At 43.7% G+C, this 24,061-nt stretch overlaps 1 protein-coding gene across 4 annotated transcripts in view; it reads left to right on the forward strand.

Annotated features, from left to right (window-relative positions):
• Positions 1-24,061, forward strand: part of LOC306919507 (uncharacterized protein) — a 56,478-nt gene that overhangs the window by 6,962 nt on the left and 25,455 nt on the right. The window contains exons 3-10 of one of the 4 annotated variants that reach the window (XR_013789560.1): positions 129-291; positions 1,655-1,722; positions 1,898-2,003; positions 2,983-3,338; positions 4,898-5,210; positions 5,862-6,053; positions 14,750-16,494; positions 16,629-17,709. Coding sequence is in view for 2 of the 4 variants with exons in the window: in XM_079532267.1 (XP_079388393.1) it covers positions 129-291; positions 1,655-1,722; positions 1,898-2,003; positions 2,983-3,338; positions 4,898-5,210; positions 5,862-6,053; positions 14,750-15,066 (1,515 nt within the window). In the remaining 2 variants the exon portion in view is untranslated. Of the gene's footprint in view, positions 1-128; positions 292-1,654; positions 1,723-1,897; positions 2,004-2,982; positions 3,339-4,897; positions 5,211-5,861; positions 6,054-14,749; positions 17,710-24,061 lie in introns of those variants that run through there. The other 3 variants (XR_013789559.1, XM_079532267.1, XM_079532268.1) reach the window with 3 other exon arrangements.

Here is a 24,061-nt window from a genome sequence, read left to right on the forward strand (position 1 = left end):
TGTGTGTGTGTGTGTGTGTGTGTGTGTGTGTGTGTGTGTGTGTGTGTGTGTGTGTGTGTGTGTGTGTGTGTGTGTGTGTGTGTGTGTGTGTGTGTGTGTGTGTGTGTGTGTGTGTGTGTGTGTCTCAGACGCTGTTCGCCTCCATCATGGAGACTCTAGGTAACGAGGCTCTGGGGAAGATGATGAAGATCGTTGACGACGCTAAAGTTCTGATGGACTTCGAGGAGTCCAGAGGATCCAAGAAGAAGAAACCTCTGACCAGCGTGCTCAACATCCTGTCTGACGGCGTGGGTGAGTAGGACTACATCCTGTCTGTCAGTAGGACTACAAACACTACTACTTCCTGTCAGTAGGACTACAATCTCTCACGAGTAAAATATAAATGCTTCCGTCATACAGTCTGGAGCAACGGAAGCTCTGATCATGAGTCAAATATAAATGCTTCCGTCATACAGTCTGGAGCAACGGAAGCTCTGATCATGAGTACAATATAAATGCTTCCGTCATACAGTCTGGAGTAACGGAAGCTCTGATCATGAGTAAAATATAAATGCTTCCGTCATACAGTCTGGAGCAACGGAAGCTCTGATCATGAGTACAATATAAATGCTTCCGTCATACAGTCTGGAGTAACGGAAGCTCTGATCATGAGTAAAATATAAATGCTTCCGTCATACAGTCTGGAGCAACGGAAGCTCTGATCATGAGTACAATATAAATGCTTCCGTCATACAGTCTGGAGTAACGGAAGCTCTGATCATGAGTAAAATATAAATGCTTCCGTCATACAGTCTGGAGCAACGGAAGCTCTGATCATGAGTACAATATAAATGCTTCCGTCGTACAGTCTGGAGTAACGGAAGCTCTGATCATGAGTAAAATATAAATGCTTCCGTCATACAGTCTGGAGTAACGGAAGCTCTGATCATGAGTAAAATATAAATGCTTCCGTCATACAGTCTGGAGCAACGGAAGCTCTGATCATGAGTAAAATATAAATGCTTCCGTCATACAGTCTGGAGCAACGGAAGCTCTGATCATGATTTAATATAAATGCTTCCGTCATACAGTCTGGAGCAACGGAAGCTCTGATCATGAGTAAAATATAAATGCTTCCGTCATACAGTCTGGAGCAACGGAAGCTCTGATCACGAGTAAAATATAAATGCTTCCGTCGTACAGTCTGGAGCAACGGAAGCTCTGATCATGAGTAAAATATAAATGCTTCCGTCGTACAGTCTGGAGCAACGGAAGCTCTGATCATGAGTAAAATATAAATGCTTCCGTCATACAGTCTGGAGCAACGGAAGCTCTGATCATGAGTAAAATATAAATGCTTCCGTCGTACAGTCTGGAGCAACGGAAGCTCTGATCATGAGTAAAATATAAATGCTTCCGTCATACAGTCTGGAGTAACGGAAGCTCTGATCATGAGTAAAATATAAATGCTTCCGTCATACAGTCTGGAGCAACGGAAGCTCTGATCATGAGTAAAATATAAATGCTTCCGTCATACAGTCTGGAGCAACGGAAGCTCTGATCATGAGTCAAATATAAATGCTTCCGTCATACAGTCTGGAGCAACGGAAGCTCTGATCATGATTTAATATAAATGCTTCATGTAAGGTGATCATGTGTTTGACCTTTGCCCCAGAAGCTGAACATTGCTATGGAGGAAGCACGCCCACCTCCACACAACTTGACGGTTCGCTGAGCGAAGAGGTTAGTGCACACTTGCACGACACGCACACACACACACTGTGTGTGTGTGTGTGTGTGTGTGTGTGTGTGTGTGTGTGAGAGAGAATGTAATGCACAATCTATTTAAATGTGTGTGAATGTGTGGCTTGAGCATTTTAATATGTTAATAAATCTGTATTCTCTCCCTGTCACTCAGATCGTTAACGAGGACGGGGGTCTGGCGGAGATGGACGCTCCCTTCGTTCTGGCGGTGAGCATCAAGGACGAGCACGGGAACATCGACCTGGACGCCATCGCTGAGAGTGAGTATTATCCCATAGTCTGGACAGACACCATCGCAGAGAGTGAGTCTTTGTTATTATCCCATAGTCTGGATGGACGCCATCGCTGAGAGTGAGTATTATCCCATAGTCTGGACAGACACCATCGCCGAGAGTGAGTCTCTGTTATTATCCCATAGTCTGGATGGACGCCATCGCCATGATATTTAAATTAACCAGTAATTAAATCCATGATATTTAAATGAACCCGTAATTAAATCCATGATATTTAAATGAACCAGTAATTAAATCCATGATATTTAAATGAACCAGTAATTAAATCCATGATATTTAAATGAACCAGTAATTAAATCCATGATATTTAAATGAACCAGTATTTAATGTGTAAAATCCATGATGTTTACATTGGAATGAATGAGCCTGAGGCTGGAAAGTGTCCCACTAGGGACTAGTGGACAACAGATCCAGTTTAAGTCATTTTACACTTGGTTGCATGCTGAAAATAGCACGCGTTGTGAGCTTGTAGATCTGCTATTTTCAGCAAGTATAAAAAACAGTCATTACGACGGCATCAAGGCCCGCCAAAACACATTTTAGTCGACTAAATCAACTAGTGTCTTAAGTGGGAGAGGGCGGGGCTTTGCTTAACCCTGTAACACCCGGATGAATTTCTACTTGCAAGAAAGAGATTTCTGACTATTACTATTACTAGTTTTTACTACTAGGACTTATGAAATTATGTAAAAAAAACATTTTTTTTATGCACATTTATAATAATTAAAATAATGAATTAATAATTTACATTTGGGGGATATCTTTCACAATAATAAATAAAACATGTTCTAGACATTCTAATGATCTATAATATAAAATATATTACAGGCATTTTAATTACTTTTATCAGAGTTAAAGGTCAAAGGATTAGTTGACAAAATTAACGCCCCTCCCTCCCCACCCCCTCCCTCCCTCCTCCTCCTCCTCCTCCTCCATCGTCCAATAGGAGCGGCTGCGGAGGCGTCGGACTCAGAGGACGGCCACACGGCGGGCATGTCGTCAGACGACCTGTGCCCGGTGACGGGCGGGCGCCACATGGTGGACCCCCGCGAACGCGAGGACCCCACATACAACCCGGTCCTGGGGGAGGAGGTCCTGGGCGGGACGGGCGGCCAGCGATACTCCATCTGCTCGCAGTGCGGGAAGAGCTTCAGGAAACACGCCGGGGGGAACGCCGCCGCCGCCAAGGCCGCTGCCGCCGCCGTGGCCGCCATGATGCTACGCCAGCCGTCTCCCATGATGCAACAGCACCACCACCACCACCAGGCGGCGGAGAAGCCGGAGAAACCCTTCACTTGTGAGGTGGGGTTGGTGTTTTAACCCATTTAGACCTGACGTCGAAATATATAAAAAGAAGTCCTGAAAGAATATATATTCAAAGATTTGTGTCGCATTTTCACGGTTTTTCAAAAATAGCAGATCTACAAGCCTGCTATTTTTCAATAGCTAAAGTACTAAGCGATTGGACCCCCCCCCCCCCCCCCCCCCGCGGTCCAGTCGTTAGTCGCGATAGATTTATTCTTAACCTCCCGTTGTTGATCGCCTTTGAAGTGGCGTGGCTATTGTACACACACATTCAACAACATCCGGTCCGTCGGTAAAAGTGGTCCGTGTTTATAAATCGACCGGGCGCTATGATGTAATGGATTACATAACCCCAGGCGTTCTAGGTGTTCTATGATGTAATGGATTACATAACCCCAGGCGTTCTAGGTGTTCTATAATGTAATGGATTACATAACCCCAGGCGTTCTAGGTGTTCTATGATGTAATGGATTACATAACCCCAGGCGTTCTAGGTGTTCTATGATGTAATGGATTACATAACCCCAGGCGTTCTAGGTGTTCTGTCTCTATAATGTAATGGATTACATAACCCCAGGCGTTCTAGGTGTTCTGTCTCTATAATGTAATGGATTACATAACCCCAGGCGTTCTAGGTGTTCTGTCTCTATAATGTAATGGGTTAAATAACCCCAGGCGTTCTAGGTGTTCTGTCTCTATAATGTAATGGGTTAAATAACCCCAGGCGTTCTAGGTGTTCTGTCTCTATAATGTAATGGATTACATAACCCCAGGCGTTCTAGGTGTTCTGTCTCTATAATGTAATGGGTTAAATAACCCCAGGCGTTCTAGGTGTTCTGTCTCTATAATGTAATGGGTTAAATAACCCCAGGCGTTCTAGGTGTTCTGTCTCTATAATGTAATGGGTTAAATAACCCCAGGCGTTCTAGGTGTTCTGTCTCTATAATGTAATGGGTTAAATAACCCCAGGCGTTCTAGGTGTTCTGTCTCTATAATGTAATGGATTAAATAACCCCAGGCGTTCTAGGTGTTCTGTCTCTATAATGTAATGGGTTAAATAACCCCAGGCGTTCTAGGTGTTCTGTCTCTATAATGTAATGGGTTAAATAACCCCAGGCGTTCTAGGTGTTCTGTCTCTATAATGTAATGGGTTAAATAACCCCAGGCGTTCTAGGTGTTCTGTCTCTATAATGTAATGGGTTAAATAACCCCAGGCGTTCTAGGTGTTCTGTCTCTATAATGTAATGGGTTAAATAACCCCAGGCGTTCTAGGTGTTCTGTCTCTATAATGTAATGGGTTAAATAACCCCAGGCGTTCTAGGTGTTCTGTCTCTATAATGTAATGGGTTAAATAACCCCAGGCGTTCTAGGTGTTTAACAGCCTATGGGATTTCGATATCGGCCAAAATGTCTCATCGGCTCATCCCTAGTCTAAAAGGGGTTATATTCACATCCCTAGTCTAAAAGGGGTTATATTCTTCTCCACATCCCTAGTCTAAAAGGGGTTATATTCACATCCCTAGTCTAAAAGGGGTTATATTCTTCTCCATCTTCAGGTGTGCCACAAGAAGTTCACCCACAAGCAGGGCCTGGTGGAGCACTCCCTCACCCACACGGGGGAGAAGCCCTTCGAGTGTCTCCAGTGCGGGAAGTGCTTCGCCAAACACGCCCACCTGAAGGCGCACAGCGCCGTGCACGCCGGCGACAAGCCCTACGGCTGTGACGTGTGTGGGCGGAGCTTCAACCTGGCGCAGAACCTGGCCCGCCACACCGCCATCCACACGGGGGAGAAGATCTTCATCTGTGACGTCTGTGGGAAGGGCTTCACGCGACAGATCACGCTGAAGGCGCACGAGCTCATACACACAGGTACGCTACGCGCACATACACACAGGTACGCGCACGAGCTCATACACACAGGTACGCTACGCGCACATACACACAGGTACGCGCACGAGCTCATACACACAGGTACGCTACGCGCACGAGCTCATACACACAGGTACGCTACGTGCACGTGCACATACACACAGGTACGCTACGTGCACGAGCTCATACACACAGGTACGCTACGCGCACATACACACAGGTACGCTACGCGCACGAGCTCATACACACAGGTACGCTACGCGCACGAGCTCATACACACAGGTACGCTACACGCACGAGCACATACACACAGGTACGCTACGCGCACGAACTCATACACACAGGTACGCTACGCGCACGAGCTCATACACACAGGTACGCTACGCGCACGAGCTCATACACACAGGTACGCTACGCGCACGAGCTCATACAGACAGGTACGCTACACGCACGAGCACATACACACAGGTACGCGTGCACAGAGGTAGACACACACACATGCCTGTGGTTCCTTAATTTGTAGGCCAATATCAGTGTTTTGTCCTCTGTGCGGGGGGCAGTAACGTGTGTGTGTGTGTGTGTGTGTGTGTGTGTGTGTGTGTGTGTGTGTGTGTGTGTGTGCGCGTGTGCGTGTGCTGTGTCTCCCCCTAGGGGTGAAGCCCTTCCAGTGCACCGTGTGTCCCAAGGCGTTCCGCCACGCAGTGAACCTGAAGAACCACCAGAGGGTGCACACGGGCGCGCGGCCCTACATCTGCGACCTCTGTGGGAAGGCCTTCCGTCAGTCGGTCAACCTGAGGATCCACAAACGCATCCACACCGGGGAGAGACCCTTCGAATGCAAAGGTCAGAGGTCAAAGGTGTTAGAGACCCTTCGAATGCAAAGGTCAGAGGTCACAGGTTTTAGAGACCCTTCGAATGCAAAGGTCAGAGGTCACAGGTGTTAGAGACCCTTCGAATGCAAAGGTCAGAGGTCACAGGTGTTAGAGACCCTTCAAATGCAAAGGTCAGAGGTCACAGGTGTTAGAGACCCTTCGAATGCAAAGGTCAGAGGTCACAGGTGTTAGAGACCCTTCAAATGCAAAGGTCAGAGGTCACAGGTGTTAGAGACCCTTCGAATGCAGAGGTCACAGGTGTTAGAGACCCTTCAAATGCAAAGGTCAGAGGTCACAGGTGTTAGAGACCCTTCAAATGCAAAGGTCAGAGGTCACAGGTGTTAGAGACCCTTCAAATGCAAAGGTCAGAGGTCACAGGTGTTAGAGACCCTTCGAATGCAGAGGTCAGAGGTCACAGGTGTTAGAGACCCTTCGAATGCAGAGGTCAGAGGTCACAGTATTATATATAGTAAGGCTGCACGGTTCTGAATCTCTTATTATCTGCAGCGTCATGTTCTGCTGAGACCCATTCTGACCCATTCTGATATTATACAGAGGACCACAATGGAAACAAGCCTATAGACCCTATAGAGCGTCGCAGTCCCGCCCCCTATCAGGGCCCAGGAAATGATTCTCTGTTAATTTTCCTCATAGACATTTCAGAAAGTATTTATTTAAAGACGTTTACGCCGCGGACAAAGCCAACTCGAGTCGTGACAAATCATGACAACAAACACAATTTTTTGGGCCGAACAAATAATTAGAAAGAAGACAAAAACGGCAGGTTACAACACTTTTTTTGTTGTTTTTCTTCTTTGTAATTATTTGTTTGGTCCAAAATATTGTTTGTGTTGTCATGAGTTGTCACGACTCGAGTTGGCTTTGTCCGCGGCGTAACCGTCTTTAAATAAATACTTTATGAAATGTCTATTGGAAAAATGCATTGGGATTCATTTCCTGGGCCATGGTAGGGGGCGGGACTGCGACGCTCTATAGGGGCTGATTGGCCCAAAGCCTGTTGATAAAGTATTCAATCAATCAATAAATAAATGTACTATTTACCAATTGTCAGTTTTCACTACTGAACAAGATGATGAGTATACAAGTTAAATGTAGAAAAATGTGAAGTTTATTTTTTGCTTAAAAATAAGCAGCTTGAGTGCAAAATAAAATACAAACTTTAAAAAGTGACTGCCCTTTCTCAACTGCACATTCACAAACTTCACATTAGAGTTGGAGTTGCCCCAAACTGTGAGGATGAGGAGTCTGCTATAAACACAACACGAGATATATAGCTATAAACACAACACAAGATATATAGCTATAAACACAACACAAGATATATAGCTATAAACACAACACAACACAAGATATATAGCTATAAACACAACACGAGATATATAGCTATAAACACAACACAAGATATATAGCTATAAACACAACACAAGATATATAGCTATAAACACAACACAAGATATATAGCTATAAACACAACACAAGATATATAGCTATAAACACAACACAAGATATATAGCTATAAACACAACACCAGATATATAGCTATAAACACAACACCAGATATATAGCTAGATAGCTATAAACACAACACCAGATATATAGCTAGATAGCTATAAACACAACACCAGATATATAGCTATAAACACAACACCAGATATATAGCTATAAACACAACACCAGATATATAGCTATAAACACAACACGAGATATATAGCTATAAACACAACACAAGATATATAGCTATAAACACAACACAAGATATATAGCTATAAACACAACACGAGATATATAGCTAGATAGCTATAAACACAACACGAGATATATAGCTATAAACACAACACGAGATATATAGCTAGATAGCTATAAACACAACACGAGATATATAGCTATAAACACAACACGAGATATATAGCTATAAACACAACACGAGATATATAGCTATAAACACAACACGAGATATATAGCTATAAACACAACACGAGATATATAGCTATAAACACAACACGAGATATATAGCTATAAACACAACACAAGATATATAGCTATAAACACAACACGATATATAGCTATAAACACAACACCAGATATATAGCTATAAACACAACACCAGATATATAGCTATAAACACAACACCAGATATATAGCTATAAACACAACACCAGATATATAGCTATAAACACAACACCAGATATATAGCTAGATAGCTATAAACACAACACAAGATATATAGCTATAAACACAACACAAGATATATAGCTATAAACACAACACAAGATATATAGCTATAAACACAACACAAGATATATAGCTATAAACACAACACCAGATATATAGCTATAAACACAACACCAGATATATAGCTAGATAGCTATAAACACAACACCAGATATATAGCTAGATAGCTATAAACACAACACCAGATATATAGCTAGATAGCTATAAACACAACACCAGATATATAGCTATAAACACAACACCAGATATATAGCTATAAACACAACACCAGATATATAGCTATAAACACAACACGAGATATATAGCTATAAACACAACACAAGATATATAGCTATAAACACAACACAAGATATATAGCTATAAACACAACACGAGATATATAGCTAGATAGCTATAAACACAACACGAGATATATAGCTATAAACACAACACGAGATATATAGCTAGATAGCTATAAACACAACACGAGATATATAGCTATAAACACAACACGAGATATATAGCTATAAACACAACACGAGATATATAGCTATAAACACAACACGAGATATATAGCTATAAACACAACACGAGATATATAGCTATAAACACAACACGAGATATATAGCTATAAACACAACACAAGATATATAGCTATAAACACAACACAAGATATATAGCTATAAACACAACACGATATATAGCTATAAACACAACACCAGATATATAGCTATAAACACAACACCAGATATATAGCTATAAACACAACACCAGATATATAGCTATAAACACAACACCAGATATATAGCTATAAACACAACACCAGATATATAGCTATAAACACAACACAAGATATATAGCTATAAACACAACACAAGATATATAGCTATAAACACAACACGATATATAGCTATAAACACAACACCAGATATATAGCTATAAACACAACACCAGATATATAGCTATAAACACAACACCAGATATATAGCTATAAACACAACACAAGATATATAGCTATAAACACAACACAAGATATATAGCTATAAACACAACACCAGATATATAGCTATAAACACAACACCAGATATATAGCTAGATAGCTATACACACAACACCAGATATATAGCTAGATAGCTATAAACACAACATCAGATATATAGCTAGATAGCTATAAACACAACACCAGATATATAGCTAGATAGCTATAAACACAACACCAGATATATAGCTATAAACACAACACCAGATATATAGCTATAAACACAACACCAGCTATATAGCTATAAACACAACACCAGATATATAGCTAGATAGCTATAAACAACACCAGATATATAGCTAGACAGCTATAAACACAACACCAGATATATAGCTATAAACACAACATCAGATATATAGCTATAAACACAACACCAGATATATAGCTATAAACACAACACCAGACATATAGCTAGATAGCTATAAACATCAGATATATAGCTAGACAGCTATAAACACAAAACCAGATATATAGCTAGACAGCTATAAACACAACACCAGATATATAGCTAGATAGCTATAAACACAACACCAGATATATAGCTAGATAGCTATAAACACAACACCAGATATATAGCTATAAACACAACATCAGATATATAGCTATAAACACAACACCAGATATATAGCTAGATGGCTATAAACACAACACCAGATATATAGCTATAAACACAACATCAGATATATAGCTATAAACACAACACCAGATATATAGCTAGATAGCTATAAACAACACCAGATATATAGCTAGATAGCTATAAACACAACACCAGATATATAGCTATAAACACAACATCAGATATATAGCTATAAACACAACACCAGATATATAGCTATAAACACAACATCAGATATATAGCTATAAACACAACACCAGATATATAGCTAGATAGCTATAAACACAACACCAGATATATAGCTATAAACACAACATCAGATATATAGCTATAAACACAACACCAGATATATAGCTAGATAGCTATAAACAACACCAGATATATAGCTAGATAGCTATAAACACAACACCAGATATATAGCTATAAACACAACATCAGATATATAGCTATAAACACAACACCAGATATATAGCTATAAACACAACATCAGATATATAGCTATAAACACAACACCAGATATATAGCTATAAACACAACACCAGATATATAGCTATAAACACAACATCAGATATATAGCTATAAACACAACACCAGATATATAGCTAGATAGCTATAAACACAACACCAGATATATAGCTATAAACACAACATCAGATATATAGCTATAAACACAACACCAGATATATAGCTAGATAGCTATAAACAACACCAGATATATAGCTAGATAGCTATAAACAACACTAGATATATAGCTAGACAGCTATAAACACAACACCAGATATATAGCTATAAACACAACATCAGATATATAGCTATAAACACAACACCAGATATATAGCTAGATGGCTATAAACACAACACCAGATATATAGCTATAAACACAACATCAGATATATAGCTATAAACACAACACCAGATATATAGCTAGATAGCTATAAACAACACCAGATATATAGCTAGATAGCTATAAACACAACACCAGATATATAGCTATAAACACAACATCAGATATATAGCTATAAACACAACACCAGATATATAGCTATAAACACAACATCAGATATATAGCTATAAACACAACACCAGATATATAGCTAGATAGCTATAAACACAACACCAGATATATAGCTATAAACACAACATCAGATATATAGCTATAAACACAACACCAGATATATAGCTATAAACACAACATCAGATATATAGCTATAAACACAACACCAGATATATAGCTAGATAGCTATAAACACAACACCAGATATATAGCTATAAACACAACATCAGATATATAGCTATAAACACAACACCAGATATATAGCTAGACAGCTATAAACAACACCAGATATATAGCTAGATAGCTATAAACACAACATCAGATATATAGCTAGATAGCTATAAACAACACCAGATATATAGCTAGACAGCTATAAACACAACACCAGATATATAGCTAGATAGCTATAAACACAACATCAGATATATAGCTATAAACACAACACCAGATATATAGCTATAAACACAACACCAGATATATAGCTATAAACACAACACCAGATATATAGCTAGATAGCTATAAACACAACATCAGATATATAGCTATATAGCTATAAACACAACATCAGATATATAGCTAGATAGCTATAAACGCAACACGAGATATATAGCTATAAACACAACATCAGATATATAGCTATAAACACAACACGAGATATATAGCTATAAACAAAACATCAGATATATAGCTAGATAGCTATAAACACAACACCAGATATATAGCTATAAACACAACATCAGATATATAGCTATAAACACAACATCAGATATATAGCTATAAACACAACATAAGATATATAGCTAGCTATAAACACAACACGAGATATATAGCTATAAACACAACACCAGATATATAGCTATAAACACAACATCAGATATATAGCTAGATAGCTATAAACACAACACCAGATATATAGCTATAAACACAACATCAGATATATAGCTAGATAGCTATAAACACAACATCAGATATATAGCTATAAACACAACACGAGATATATAGCTATAAACACAACATCAGATATATAGCTATAAACACAACACGAGATATATAGCTATAAACACAACATCAGATATATAGCTAGATAGCTATAAACACAACGCCATATATATAGCTATAAACACAACATCAGATATATAGCTAGATAGCTATAAACACAACACCAGATATATAGCTATAAACACAACATCAGATATATAGCTAGATAGCTATAAACACAACACCAGATATATATCTAGATAGCTATAAACACAACACCAGATATATAGCTATAAACACAACATCAGATATATAGCTAGATAGCTATAAACACAACACCAGATATATAGCTAGATAGCTATAAACACAACACCAGATATATAGCTAGATAGCTATAAACACAACACCAGATATATAGCTAGACAGCTATAAACACAACACCAGATATATAGCTAGATAGCTATAAACACAACACCAGATATATAGCTAGATAGCTATAACACCAGATCTCCATGTCACAGGGTGATATCTCCATGTCACAGGGTGATATCTCCATGTCACAGGGTGATATCTCCATGTCACAGGGTAATATCTCCATGTCACAGGGTGATACCTCCATGTCACAGGGTGATATCTCCATGTCACAGGGTGATATCTCCATGTCACAGGGTGATATCTCCATGTCACAGGGTGATATCTCCATGTCACAGGGTAATATCGACCCGTGATGAAAAAAATCCTGTGGTAATAATTAGGGTTGTCCTGATTGGATCGGGTGATCGGAAATTGGGGCCGGCGATCACGTCATTTTCAAATGATCGGAATCGAATTGGGATCCAAAAAAACGCGATGGGCACATCCCTAGTAATAACAGTTAACCCTGTGTGTTCCAGAGTGTGGTAGTAACCGTTAACCCTGTGTGTTCCAGAGTGTGGTAGTAACCGTTAACCCTGTGTGTTCCAGAGTGTGGTAGTAACAGTTAACCCTGTGTGTTCCAGAGTGCGGTAGTAACCGTTAACCCTGTGTGTTCCAGAGTGTGGTAGTAACTGTTAACCCTGTGTGTTCCAGAGTGTGGTAGTAACAGTTAACCCTGTGTGTTCCAGAGTGTGGTAGTAACAGTTAACCCTGTGTGTTCCAGAGTGTGGTAGTAACCGTTAACCCTGTGTGTTCCAGAGTGTGGTAGTAACCGTTAACCCTGTGTGTTCCAGAGTGCGGTAGTAACAGTTAACCCTGTGTGTTCCAGAGTGCGGTAGTAACCGTTAACCCTGTGTGTTCCAGAGTGCGGTAGTAACTGTTAACCCTGTGTGTTCCAGAGTGCGGTAGTAACCGTTAACCCTGTGTGTTCCAGAGTGCGGTAGTAACCGTTAACCCTGTGTGTTCCAGAGTGCGGTAGTAACCATTAACCCTGTGTGTTCCAGAGTGTGGTAGTAACAGTTAACCCTGTGTGTTCCAGAGTGCGGTAGTAACCGTTAACCCTGTGTGTTCCAGAGTGTGGTAGTAACAGTTAACCCTGTGTGTTCCAGAGTGCAGTAGTAACTGTTAACCCTGTGTGTTCCAGAGTGTGGTAGTAACTGTTAACCCTGTGTGTTCCAGAGTGTGGTAGTAACCGTTAACCCTGTGTGTTCCAGAGTGCGGTAGTAACCGTTAACCCTGTGTGTTCCAGAGTGCGGTAGTAACCGTTAACCCTGTGTGTTCCAGAGTGTGGTAGTAACAGTTAACCCTGTGTGTTCCAGAGTGTGGTAGTAACAGTTAACCCTGTGTGTTCCAGAGTGTGGTAGTAACAGTTAACCCTGTGTGTTCCAGAGTGTGGTAGTAACAGTTAACCCTGTGTGTTCCAGAGTGCGGTAGTAACCGTTAACCCTGTGTGTTCCAGAGTGCGGTAGTAACCGTTAACCCTGTGTGTTCCAGAGTGTGGTAGTAACCGTTAACCCTGTGTGTTCCAGAGTGTGGTAGTAACCGTTAACCCTGTGTGTTCCAGAGTGCGGTAGTAACAGTTAACCCTGTGTGTTCCAGAGTGTGGTAGTAACTGTTAACCCTTTGTGTTCCAGAGTGTGGTAGTAACTGTTAACCCTGTGTGTTCCAGAGTGTGGTAGTAACAGTTAACCCTGTGTGTTCCAGAGTGTGGTAGTAACAGTTAACCCTGTGTGTTCCAGAGTGTGGTAGTAACTGTTAACCCTTTGTGTTCCAGAGTGTGGTAGTAACTGTTAACCCTTTGTGTTCCAGAGTGTGGTAGTAACTGTTAACCCTGTGTGTTCCAGAGTGTGGTAGTAACAGTTAACCCTGTGTGTTCCAGAGTGCAGTAGTAACAGTTAACCCTGTGTGTTCCAGAGTGTGGTAGTAACAGTTAACCCTGTGTGTTCCAGTGTGCAGTAGTAACTGTTAACCCTGTGTGTTCCAGAGTGTGGTAGTAACAGTTAACCCTGTGTGTTCCAGAGTGTGGTAGTAACTGTTAACCCTGTGTGTTCCAGAGTGTGGTAGTAACAGTTAACCCTGTGTGTTCCAGAGTGTGGTAGTAACCGTTAACCCTGTGTGTTCCAGAGTGTGGTAGTAACAGTTAACCCTGTGTGTTCCAGTGTGCGGTAGTAACAGTTAACCCTGTGTGTTCCAGAGTGCGGTAGTAACTGTTAACCCTGTATGTTCCAGAGTGTGGTAGTAACCGTTAACCCTGTGTGTTCCAGAGTGTGGTAGTAACCGTTAACCCTGTGTGTTCCAGAGTGTGGTAGTAACTGTTAACCCTGTGTGTTCCAGAGTGCGGTAAGTGCTTCAGCCAGCAGAGCAGTCTCATCTCCCACGGGCGGACCCACTCGGCGGAGAAGCCCTTCAGCTGCGACTTCTGCGAGAAGCGCTTCAACAACGCCAACTCGCTGAAGCTGCACGTGCGCATCCACACGGGAGAGAAGCCCTACGGCTGCGACGTCTGCGGCAAGGCCTTCTCGCAGGGCAGCCACCTGCGCACGCACAAGCGCCACGTGCACGCCGGGGGCAAGCAGTACATCTGCGACAAGTGCGGCAAGAGGTACAGCGACAAGCGCAACCTCAAGATCCATAAGTGCGTCTACGCCTGAGAGAGAGAGAGAGAGAGACACTGCGTGACAAGAGGAGTTAACGGGCAATTATGGGCACTAGATTTTCCCGTAATCCTCAAGTTTAGCAGCATATACAGTAACATACAGGTGTGATGGTACAACTCGGGAGTTTACCGGAGTTTGTTGGAAAGTTTAACAGGAGTTTCCTGTAATATACACATCCGTATTCCATGTTTTTTGCGCAGTGAGAGAGAGAGATAAAATTATGAATTCAAATCTACGTATAATCTCGGACTGAGGGGGGGAGGGGGGGGGGGGGGATTTAAAGAGTTTGATGAATAATTAAAATGAATGGACCTTTTTTTTTGTTTTGTTTTTTTGCGCTGCGTTTCTCAACGGTGGGTTCGGGGACCCCCGGGACGGTCTGAATGGGACACTTAGTGGGGCTGCAAATGGAACTCTTGAGAGGTACCTCTGAGAGATCCAAATGGACCCTTACAGGTCTGTGACTCTGAGAGGTACCTCTGAGAGATCCAAATGGACCCTTACAGGTCTGTAACTCTGAGAGGTACCTCTGAGAGATCCAAATGGACCCTTACAGGTCTGTGACTCTGAGAGGTACCTCTGAGAGATCCAAATGGACCCTTACAGGTCTGTGACTCAGAGAGGTACCTCTGAGAGATCCAAATGGACCCTTACAGGTCTGTAACTCTGAGAGGTACCTCTGAGAGGTCCAAATGGACCCTTACAGGTCTGTAACTCAGAGAGGTACCTCTGAGAGATCCAAATGGACCCTTACAGGTCTGTGACTCTGAGAGGGTTCCCAAAAAAAGTATATATATTTTTTCATGAATTGAAAACAAATTAAATGTACTTGTAATTAAATCTATTTGGTTCCATGTGTTACACTCTCAGAGTCACAGACCCGTAAGGGTCCATTTGGGACCCCTGGAGGTCCATGTGGGACCCCTGGAGGTCCCCGGAACTCATGTTGAGAACCAGTGGTTCTATTGGCTCTTTTCCACTGCATGTAACGACTCCCTTCGCCTTTTATTTTGGTAAAAGTGCTTTTATTTTGGTAAAGGTGCTTTTATTGTGTTAAGTGCGTGCTGTTCTTCTCTATAAATCAATAGTGTGGTATTTTTTATCGCTATAAAATGAGTAATCTGTTACTTCTGTTATCAGAGCTCCAAGCGCTCTGAGGCTACGCGTAAAATAAAATAAGAATATAGCTGTCTATATACATCAGCTACGTGAGCTTGTAGATCGGCTTTTTTACGTTTTCTTTTTTTTTTCTTTTTTAGTTTTTGACCATGTTTGTGAAAGACATTTATTTTTTCTCATAAAGGTCTTATTTCTTATCATTTTTTTAAAAACAGGCTCACAAAAAGAATCAAAACATTGTGTTTTTCAGCAGTGGTTCCCAAACTTTTTCGTGTCAAGGACCCCCAAATCAACATTCATTAGGCCACAGACCCCCAAATCAACATTCATTAGGCCACAGACCCCCATTCATTAGGCCACAGACCCCCAAATCAACATTCATTAGGCCACAGACCCCCATTCATTAGGCCACAGACCCCCAAATCAACATTCATTAGGCCACAGACCCCCCATTTGAAAACACCTGCCAGTGACCCTGATGATAAGGGAGGATCTTTACGGCTCTAGCAGTGATTTCGAAACATTAATTTCATGGACCCCCAGTTTCACACGCATTATGCTACGGACCCCTGATTTAATGGCATTTCTATCTCTGGTACCACAATTTATATTGTAAAACCACTGTTAATTTAACTCGGAGTGTACAAATGGAACCAAATTGACCCGTTAGGGTCCATTTGGTTCCATTTGTACACTCTCAGAGTTACAGACCTGTAAGGGTCCATTTGGTTCCTAACTATCATTTACCTGTGGACCCCCTGGAACTCCCTCAAGGACCCCTGGGGGTCCACGGACCCCCTGGAACTCCCTCAAGGACCCCTGGGGGTCCCGGACCCTCTGAAACTCCCTCAAGGACCCCTGAGGGTCCCGGACCCTCTTGAACTCCCTCAAGGACCCCTGGGGGTCCCCGGACCCTCTGGAACTCCCTCAAGGACCCCTGGGGGTAACTCCCTCAAGGACCCCTGAGGGTCCCGGACCCTCTGGAACTCCCTCAAGGACCCCTGAGGGTCCCGGACCCTCTGGAACTCCCTCAAGGACCCCTGGGGGTCCCCGGACCCCCTGGAACTCCCTCAAGGTCCCGGACCCTCTGGAACTCCCTCAAGGACCCCTGGGGGTCCCCGGACCCCCTGGAACTCCCTCAAGGACCCCTGGGGGTCCCCGGACCCCTGGAACTCCCTCAAGGACCCCTGGGGGTCCCGGACCCTCTGGAACTCCCTCAAGGACCCCTGGGGGTCCCCGGACCCCCTGGAACTCCCTCAAGGACCCCTGAGGGTCCCGGACCCTCTGGAACTCCCTCAAGGACCCCTGGGGGTCCCCGGACCCCCTGGAACTCCCTCAAGGACCCCTGGGGGTCCCCGGACCCCACTTTGGGAACCACTGTTTTTTTCAGCTCTTCCACTGCATGACAAACTGACTCCAGATCAGACGATGATGAACAACTTGTAACAAAATAAAATAAAAAAATGTCACAATTTAGAAATATAAATTGAAATTGAAAAACTTTAAATAAAATATATCGAACATCTTCAGTCAAAAATGTAAAGGTTTGTTTTGGTTTGTTTTTTTAAGGTCCTTAAGAGTTTTAGTTGATTGATCTTATTGGCTCGATCACCTTTATTGATCCACAACGGTTTCATGTCGAGGACCCCCAAACTGACACCAATTAGTAGGACCCCCAAACTGACACTAATTAGTAGGACCCCCAAACTGACACCAATTAGTAGGACCCCCAAACTGTCACCAATTAGTAGGACCCCCAAACTGACACCAATTAGTAGGACCCCCAAACTGACACTAATTAGTAGGACCCCCAAACTGACACCAATTAGTAGGACCCCCAAACTGACACCAATTAGTAGGACCCCCAAACTGACACCAATTAGTAGGACCCCCAAACTGACACCAATTAGTAGGACCCCCAAACTGACACTAATTAGTAGGACCCCCAAACTGACACTAATTAGTAGGACCCCCAAACTGACACTAATTAGTAGGACCCCCAAACTGACACCAATTAGTAGGACCCCCAAACTGACACTAATTAGTAGGACCCCCTAACTGACACTAATTAGTAGGACCCCCAAACTGACACTAATTAGTAGGACCCCCAAACTGACACTAATTAGTAGGACCCCCAAACTGACACTAATTAGTAGGACCCCCAAACTGACACCAATTAGTAGGACCCCCAAACTGACACTAATTAGTAGGACCCCCTAACTGACACTAATTAGTAGGACCCCCAAACTGACACCAATTAGTAGGACCCCCAAACTGACACCAATTAGTAGGACCCCCAAACTGACACTAATTAGTAGGACCCCCAAACTGACACCAATTAGTAGGACCCCCAAACTGACACTAATTAGTAGGACCCCCAAACTGACACTAATTAGTAGGACCCCCAAACTGACACCAATTAGTAGGACCCCCAAACTGACACTAATTAGTAGGACCCCCAAACTGACACCAATTAGTAGGACCCCCAAACTGACACTAATTAGTAGGACCCCCAAACTGACACTAATTAGTAGGACCCCCAAACTGACACTAATTAGTAGGACCCCCAAACTGACACTAATTAGTAGGACCCCCAAACTGACAGCAATTAGTAGGACCCCCAAACTGACACTAATTAGTAGGACCCCCAAACTGACACTAATTAGTAGGACCCCCAAACTGACACTAATTAGTAGGACCCCCAAACTGACACTAATTAGTAGGACCCGCAAACTGACACTAATTAGTAGGACCCCCAAACTGACACCAATTAGTAGGACCCCCAAACTGACACTAATTAGTAGGACCCCCAAACTGACACTAATTAGTAGGACCCCCAAACTGACACTAATTAGTAGGACCCCCAAACTGACACTAATTAGTAGGACCCCCAAACTGACACCAATTAGTAGGACCCCCAAACTGACACTAATTAGTAGGACCCCCAAACTGACAGCAATTAGTAGGACCCCCAAACTGACACCAATTAGTAGGACCCCCAAACTGACACTAATTAGTGGGGGTGTAATGATCAGAGATGCAATACACATCACGATACATGGACCATATGGGTTCATTATGGCGATACGATTCAATGATTTGAAACCGATACAGTTAAGGTCTCCACACACCGGGCATCACTAAAGGTCTCCACACACCGGGCATCACTAAAGGTCTCCACACACCGGGCATCACTAAAGGTCTCCACACACCGATTTTTAGCTGCGTTTCTCCATCGGTTTTCCGAAAAACGCCGCCGGTGTGCAATTTATATTGTAAAATCAATGTTAACTCTGAGTGTACAAATGGAACCAAATAAGGTTCCATTTGTAAACTCTCAGAGTTACAGACCCATAAGGGTCCATTTGGTTCCTAACTATCATTTAGCTGGGGACCCACTGGAACTCCCTCAGGGACCCCTGGGGGTCCCCGGACCCCCTGGAACTCCCTCAAGGACCCCTGGGGGTCCCCGGACCACAGTATGTCATGATATGGATCATATTTTGATCATTGCACCAATAGTATAATTTATAATTCATATTTTAATCGTCGCAGCAATCGTATTATTTTTTGCGCAATTCTTCTCGGCCACCCTTTGGGGGTCCATTTGGTTCCTGGGGGACCCTGTGGGGGTCCATTTGGTTCCCCCAGGGACCCCGTGGCTCAAATGGGTCTGAGAGGCTAAATGTCATCAAATGGTGGTCCGTGGCTCAAATGGGTCTGAGAGGCTAAATGTCATCAAATTTACAATTTAGGCATTTAGCAGACGCTCTTAATCCAGAGCGACTTACATTAAGCAATAACAAAAACATGGCATACATCACATATATAAAAAGTAGTTATCATGAATCATGCGTAAACTAAGAACGTAACAGTGGAGTATCTATGTTAACTATACATACTATACTATATAATATATTATACATGTGTACTATAAAGTGCTATGACTACATAAAGTGCAATTCTAGAGCTGTCTACGTAACAAGCTATAAGTCTGTTTAAAATACTATCTAAGTGTACATAAACTGATGGTGGTCCGTGGCTCAAATGGGTCTGAGAGGCTAAATGTCATCAAATGGTGGTCCGTGGCTCAAATGGGTCTGAGAGGCTAAATGTCATCAAATGGTGGTCCGTGGCTCAAATGCAGAATAAATAATGGGCCTTGTAAGGGACTGCGACGCTCTATAGAGCGTCGCAGTCCCGCCCCCTACCAGGGCCCAGGAAATGATTCCCCGTTCATTTTCCTCATAGACATTTCTTAAAGTATTTATTTAAAGACGGTTACGCCGCGGACAAAGCCAACTCGAGTCGTGACAAATCATGACAACAAACAAAATTTTTCGGGCCGAACAAATAATTAGAAAGAAGAAGAAAACGGCAGGTTACAACACTTATTTTCTTGTTTTTCTTCTTTGGTTCTTAAAAGGTCTTTAAATACATACTTTTTGAAATGTCTATGAGGAAAATGCATTGGGAATTATTTCCTGGGCCTGGCGTCGTCATGAAAGGACCGATTGTGTTAAGGTGAGTTAACGAGGGTCGCTCGTCAAGGTGAGTTAACGAGGGTCCCTCGTTAAGGTGAGTTAACGAGGTGAATAAAGACACTCGTAAAGATCAAAGGAAGCTGTCTTTTGCGTCATTTCCGTTTTTTTAGACAGCTGGTGGATGGAAATGAAGCTCCTCCCACGTGGCAGAATGCAGCTGGGGGCGGAGCTCCTCCCACGTGGCAGAATGCAGCTGGGGCGGAGCTCCTCCCACGTGGCAGAATGCAGCTGGGGCGGAGCTCCTCCCACGTGGCAGAATGCAGCTGGGGCGGAGCTCCTCCCACGTGGCAGAATGCAGCTGGGGCGGAGCTCCTCCCACGTGGCAGAATGCAGCTGGGGGCGGAGCTCCTCCCACGTGGCAGAATGCAGCTGGGGGCGGAGCTCCTCCCACGTGGCAGAATGCAGCTGGGGGCGGAGCTCCTCCCACGTGGCAGAATGCAGCTGGGGGCGGAGCTCCTCCCACGTGGCAGAATGCAGCTGGGGGCGGAGCTCCTCCCACGTGGCAGAATGCAGCTGGGGGCGGAGCTCCTCCCACGCGGCAGAATGCCGCTGGGGGCGGAGCTCCTCCCACGTGGCAGAATGCAGCTGGGGCGGAGCTCCTCCCACGTGGCAGAATGCAGCTGGGGGCGGAGCTCCACCCACGTGGCAGAATGCAGCTGGGGCGCATGGAATCTAAAGTGTGCTCAGACCTTAGGACAGCCCTCCTCCCTCTCCACAAGGTGGAGTGAGTGCACCAAAGCATTATGGGAATTGTAGTAAATCAGCAATCCAGTCAAACACAGACAGGGACTGTTATATTTCTGGCCACAGGGGGGCAGATGTCCAACTGTGCTACAGTTTTCTACACATACTGTTAACATTGAGTGACTGGAGTTTCTTCCAGCGCTGAAATGTCCCTTTGATCCTTTAGACCTGATTTAAAAACATTCACTTTGAAAGAATATATATTCAAAGATTTGCGCCACATTTTTACGATTTTTCAAAAATAGCAGACCTACAAGCTCGTAGCGCGCCACCGAGTGGCGCGCTATGAGCTTGTAGGTCTGCTATTTTTCGATAGCTAAAGCATAACATAATGCTAACACCAAAAGGGGTTCCCGATCAGAATGGGTTAAAGGACAACTGTAGTTTTTTAACCAAGGTTCATGTTTTAGGTAGTTATTAGAGAAAGTAAAAGATGAGTGTCATTTTTTTTTCATTTGCTGCTTTCTTTCGTTTTAGGGATTTTAGCTGTTTTTGAAAGGGGGGGGGGGCGGGGGCATTCGAGCACATGTTGGCTAAATATGTATTTTTTTTGCACAATTTTATAGCGATTAATTTTTTTTAGTCCTACTAGACCCCAAGAAATTACATCTGGCCACAAAAGATCACAGGATCTACTGAATGTTATCCACAAACGTGACGTCACAGGCCGAACGCGGCCCTTAAAAAAAAGGGAAAAAAAACACTTGTGTGAAGTGAGGGGCGCTCTTATCATTATGAGGATGACGCTATCATACATCAGCCAATGAAATCATCACATTTTGTGCCACACACACACACACACACATGCGTAGGAGGCGCTAGCGCCCCTCAAAAAAAGTCAATGAAAATTCAGATAAAGGTTAAAAAAATCACACTTGTGTGAAGTGAGAGTCTCTTCTTATCATGATGTTCATGTAAGTCACCCACTTACATCATTTTCCAATGACTTTGATGTACAGAAGAATATCCGTCATACAAAGTCTATAGACTTATCCACACGCGTGACGTCACAAGCCGAACACACAAAGCCAGGCGTTGGAGGGGAAAGCGCCCCTCAAAGATATATACTCTATTCAATCTGAGCTCAGTCCGAATGAAAGCGTTTATTCTAGTTATAGTTAGTTGATGCCAGAGTGAGGTCTGTGAAGTCTAGCCAACACCAGAGTGAGGTCTGTCAGGTCTAGCCAACACCAGAGTGAGGTCTGTCAGGTCTAGCCAACACCAGAGTGAAGTCTGTGACGTCTAGCCAACACCAGAGTGAGGTCTGTGACGTCTAGCCAACACCAGAGTGAGGTCTGTGAGGTCTAGCCAACACCAGAGTGAGGTCTGTCAGGTCTAGCCAACACCAGAGTGAGGTCTGTCAGGTCTAGCCAACACCAGAGTGAGGTCTGTGACGTCTAGCCAACACCAGAGTGAGGTCTGTGAGGTCTAGCCAACACCAGAGTGAGGTCTGTCAGGTCTAGCCAACACCAGAGTGAGGTCTGTCAGGTCTAGCCAACACCAGAGTGAGGTCTGTGACGTCTAGCCAACACCAGAGTGAGGTCTGTGAGGTCTAGCCAAGACCAGAGTGAGGTCTGTGACGTCTATCCAACACCAGAGTGAGGTCTGTGACGTCTAGCCAACACCAGAGTGAGGTCTGTGACGTCTAGCCAACACCAGAGTGAGGTATGTGACGTCTAGCCAACACCAGAGTGAGGTCTGTGAGGTCTAGCCAACACCAGAGTGAGGTCTGTGACGTCTAGCCAACAGCAGAGTGAGGTCTGTGACGTCTAGCCAACACCAGAGTGAGGTCTGTGAGGTCTAGCCAACACCAGAGTGAGGTCTAGCCAACACCAGAGTGAGGTCTGTGACGTCTAGCCAACACCAGAGTGAGGTCTGTGACGTCTAGCCAACACCAGAGTGAGGTCTGTGACGTCTAGCCAACACCAGAGTGAGGTCTGTGACGTCTAGCCAACACCAGAGTGAGGTCTGTGAGGTCTAGCCAACACCAGAGTGAGGTCTGTGACGTCTAGCCAACACCAGAGTGAGGTCTGTGACGTCTAGCCAACACCAGAGTGAGGTCTAGCCAACACCAGAGTGAGGTCTGTGACGTCTAGCCAACACCAGAGTGAGGTCTAGCCAACACCAGAGTGAGGTCTGTGACGTCTAGCCAACACCAGAGTGAGGTCTGTGACGTCTAGCCAACACCAGAGTGAGGTCTGTGACGTCTAGCCAACACCAGAGTGAGGTCTGTCAGGTCTAGCCAACACCAGAGTGAGGTCTGTGACGTCTAGCCAACACCAGAGTGAGGTCTGTGAGGTCTATAGCCAACACCAGAGTGAGGTCTGTGACGTCTAGCCAACACCAACTGTGGATTCCTGGATCTCTGCCCTCCACACTCTCCTGTCCAAAATCAGGTTCTTGAGCTCTGCAGTGTTGTCAGCCAAGCTGTCGCGCCGCAGCACGTCTACAGTAGGTGGTACGCTTCTTTCCCCTCCTGGCTTTGCCCTGTGGTCGGCTCCCATAGAGGCTCCCATAGGGTCCATTTACTGGGTTGGCTCCCATAGAGGCTCCCATAGGGTCCATTTACTGGGTCAGCTCCC

This window comes from Electrona antarctica (assembly GCF_951216825.1).
Source record: "Electrona antarctica genome assembly, contig: scaffold_287, whole genome shotgun sequence".
In the NCBI taxonomy this organism is placed as follows: Eukaryota; Metazoa; Chordata; class Actinopteri; order Myctophiformes; family Myctophidae; genus Electrona; species Electrona antarctica.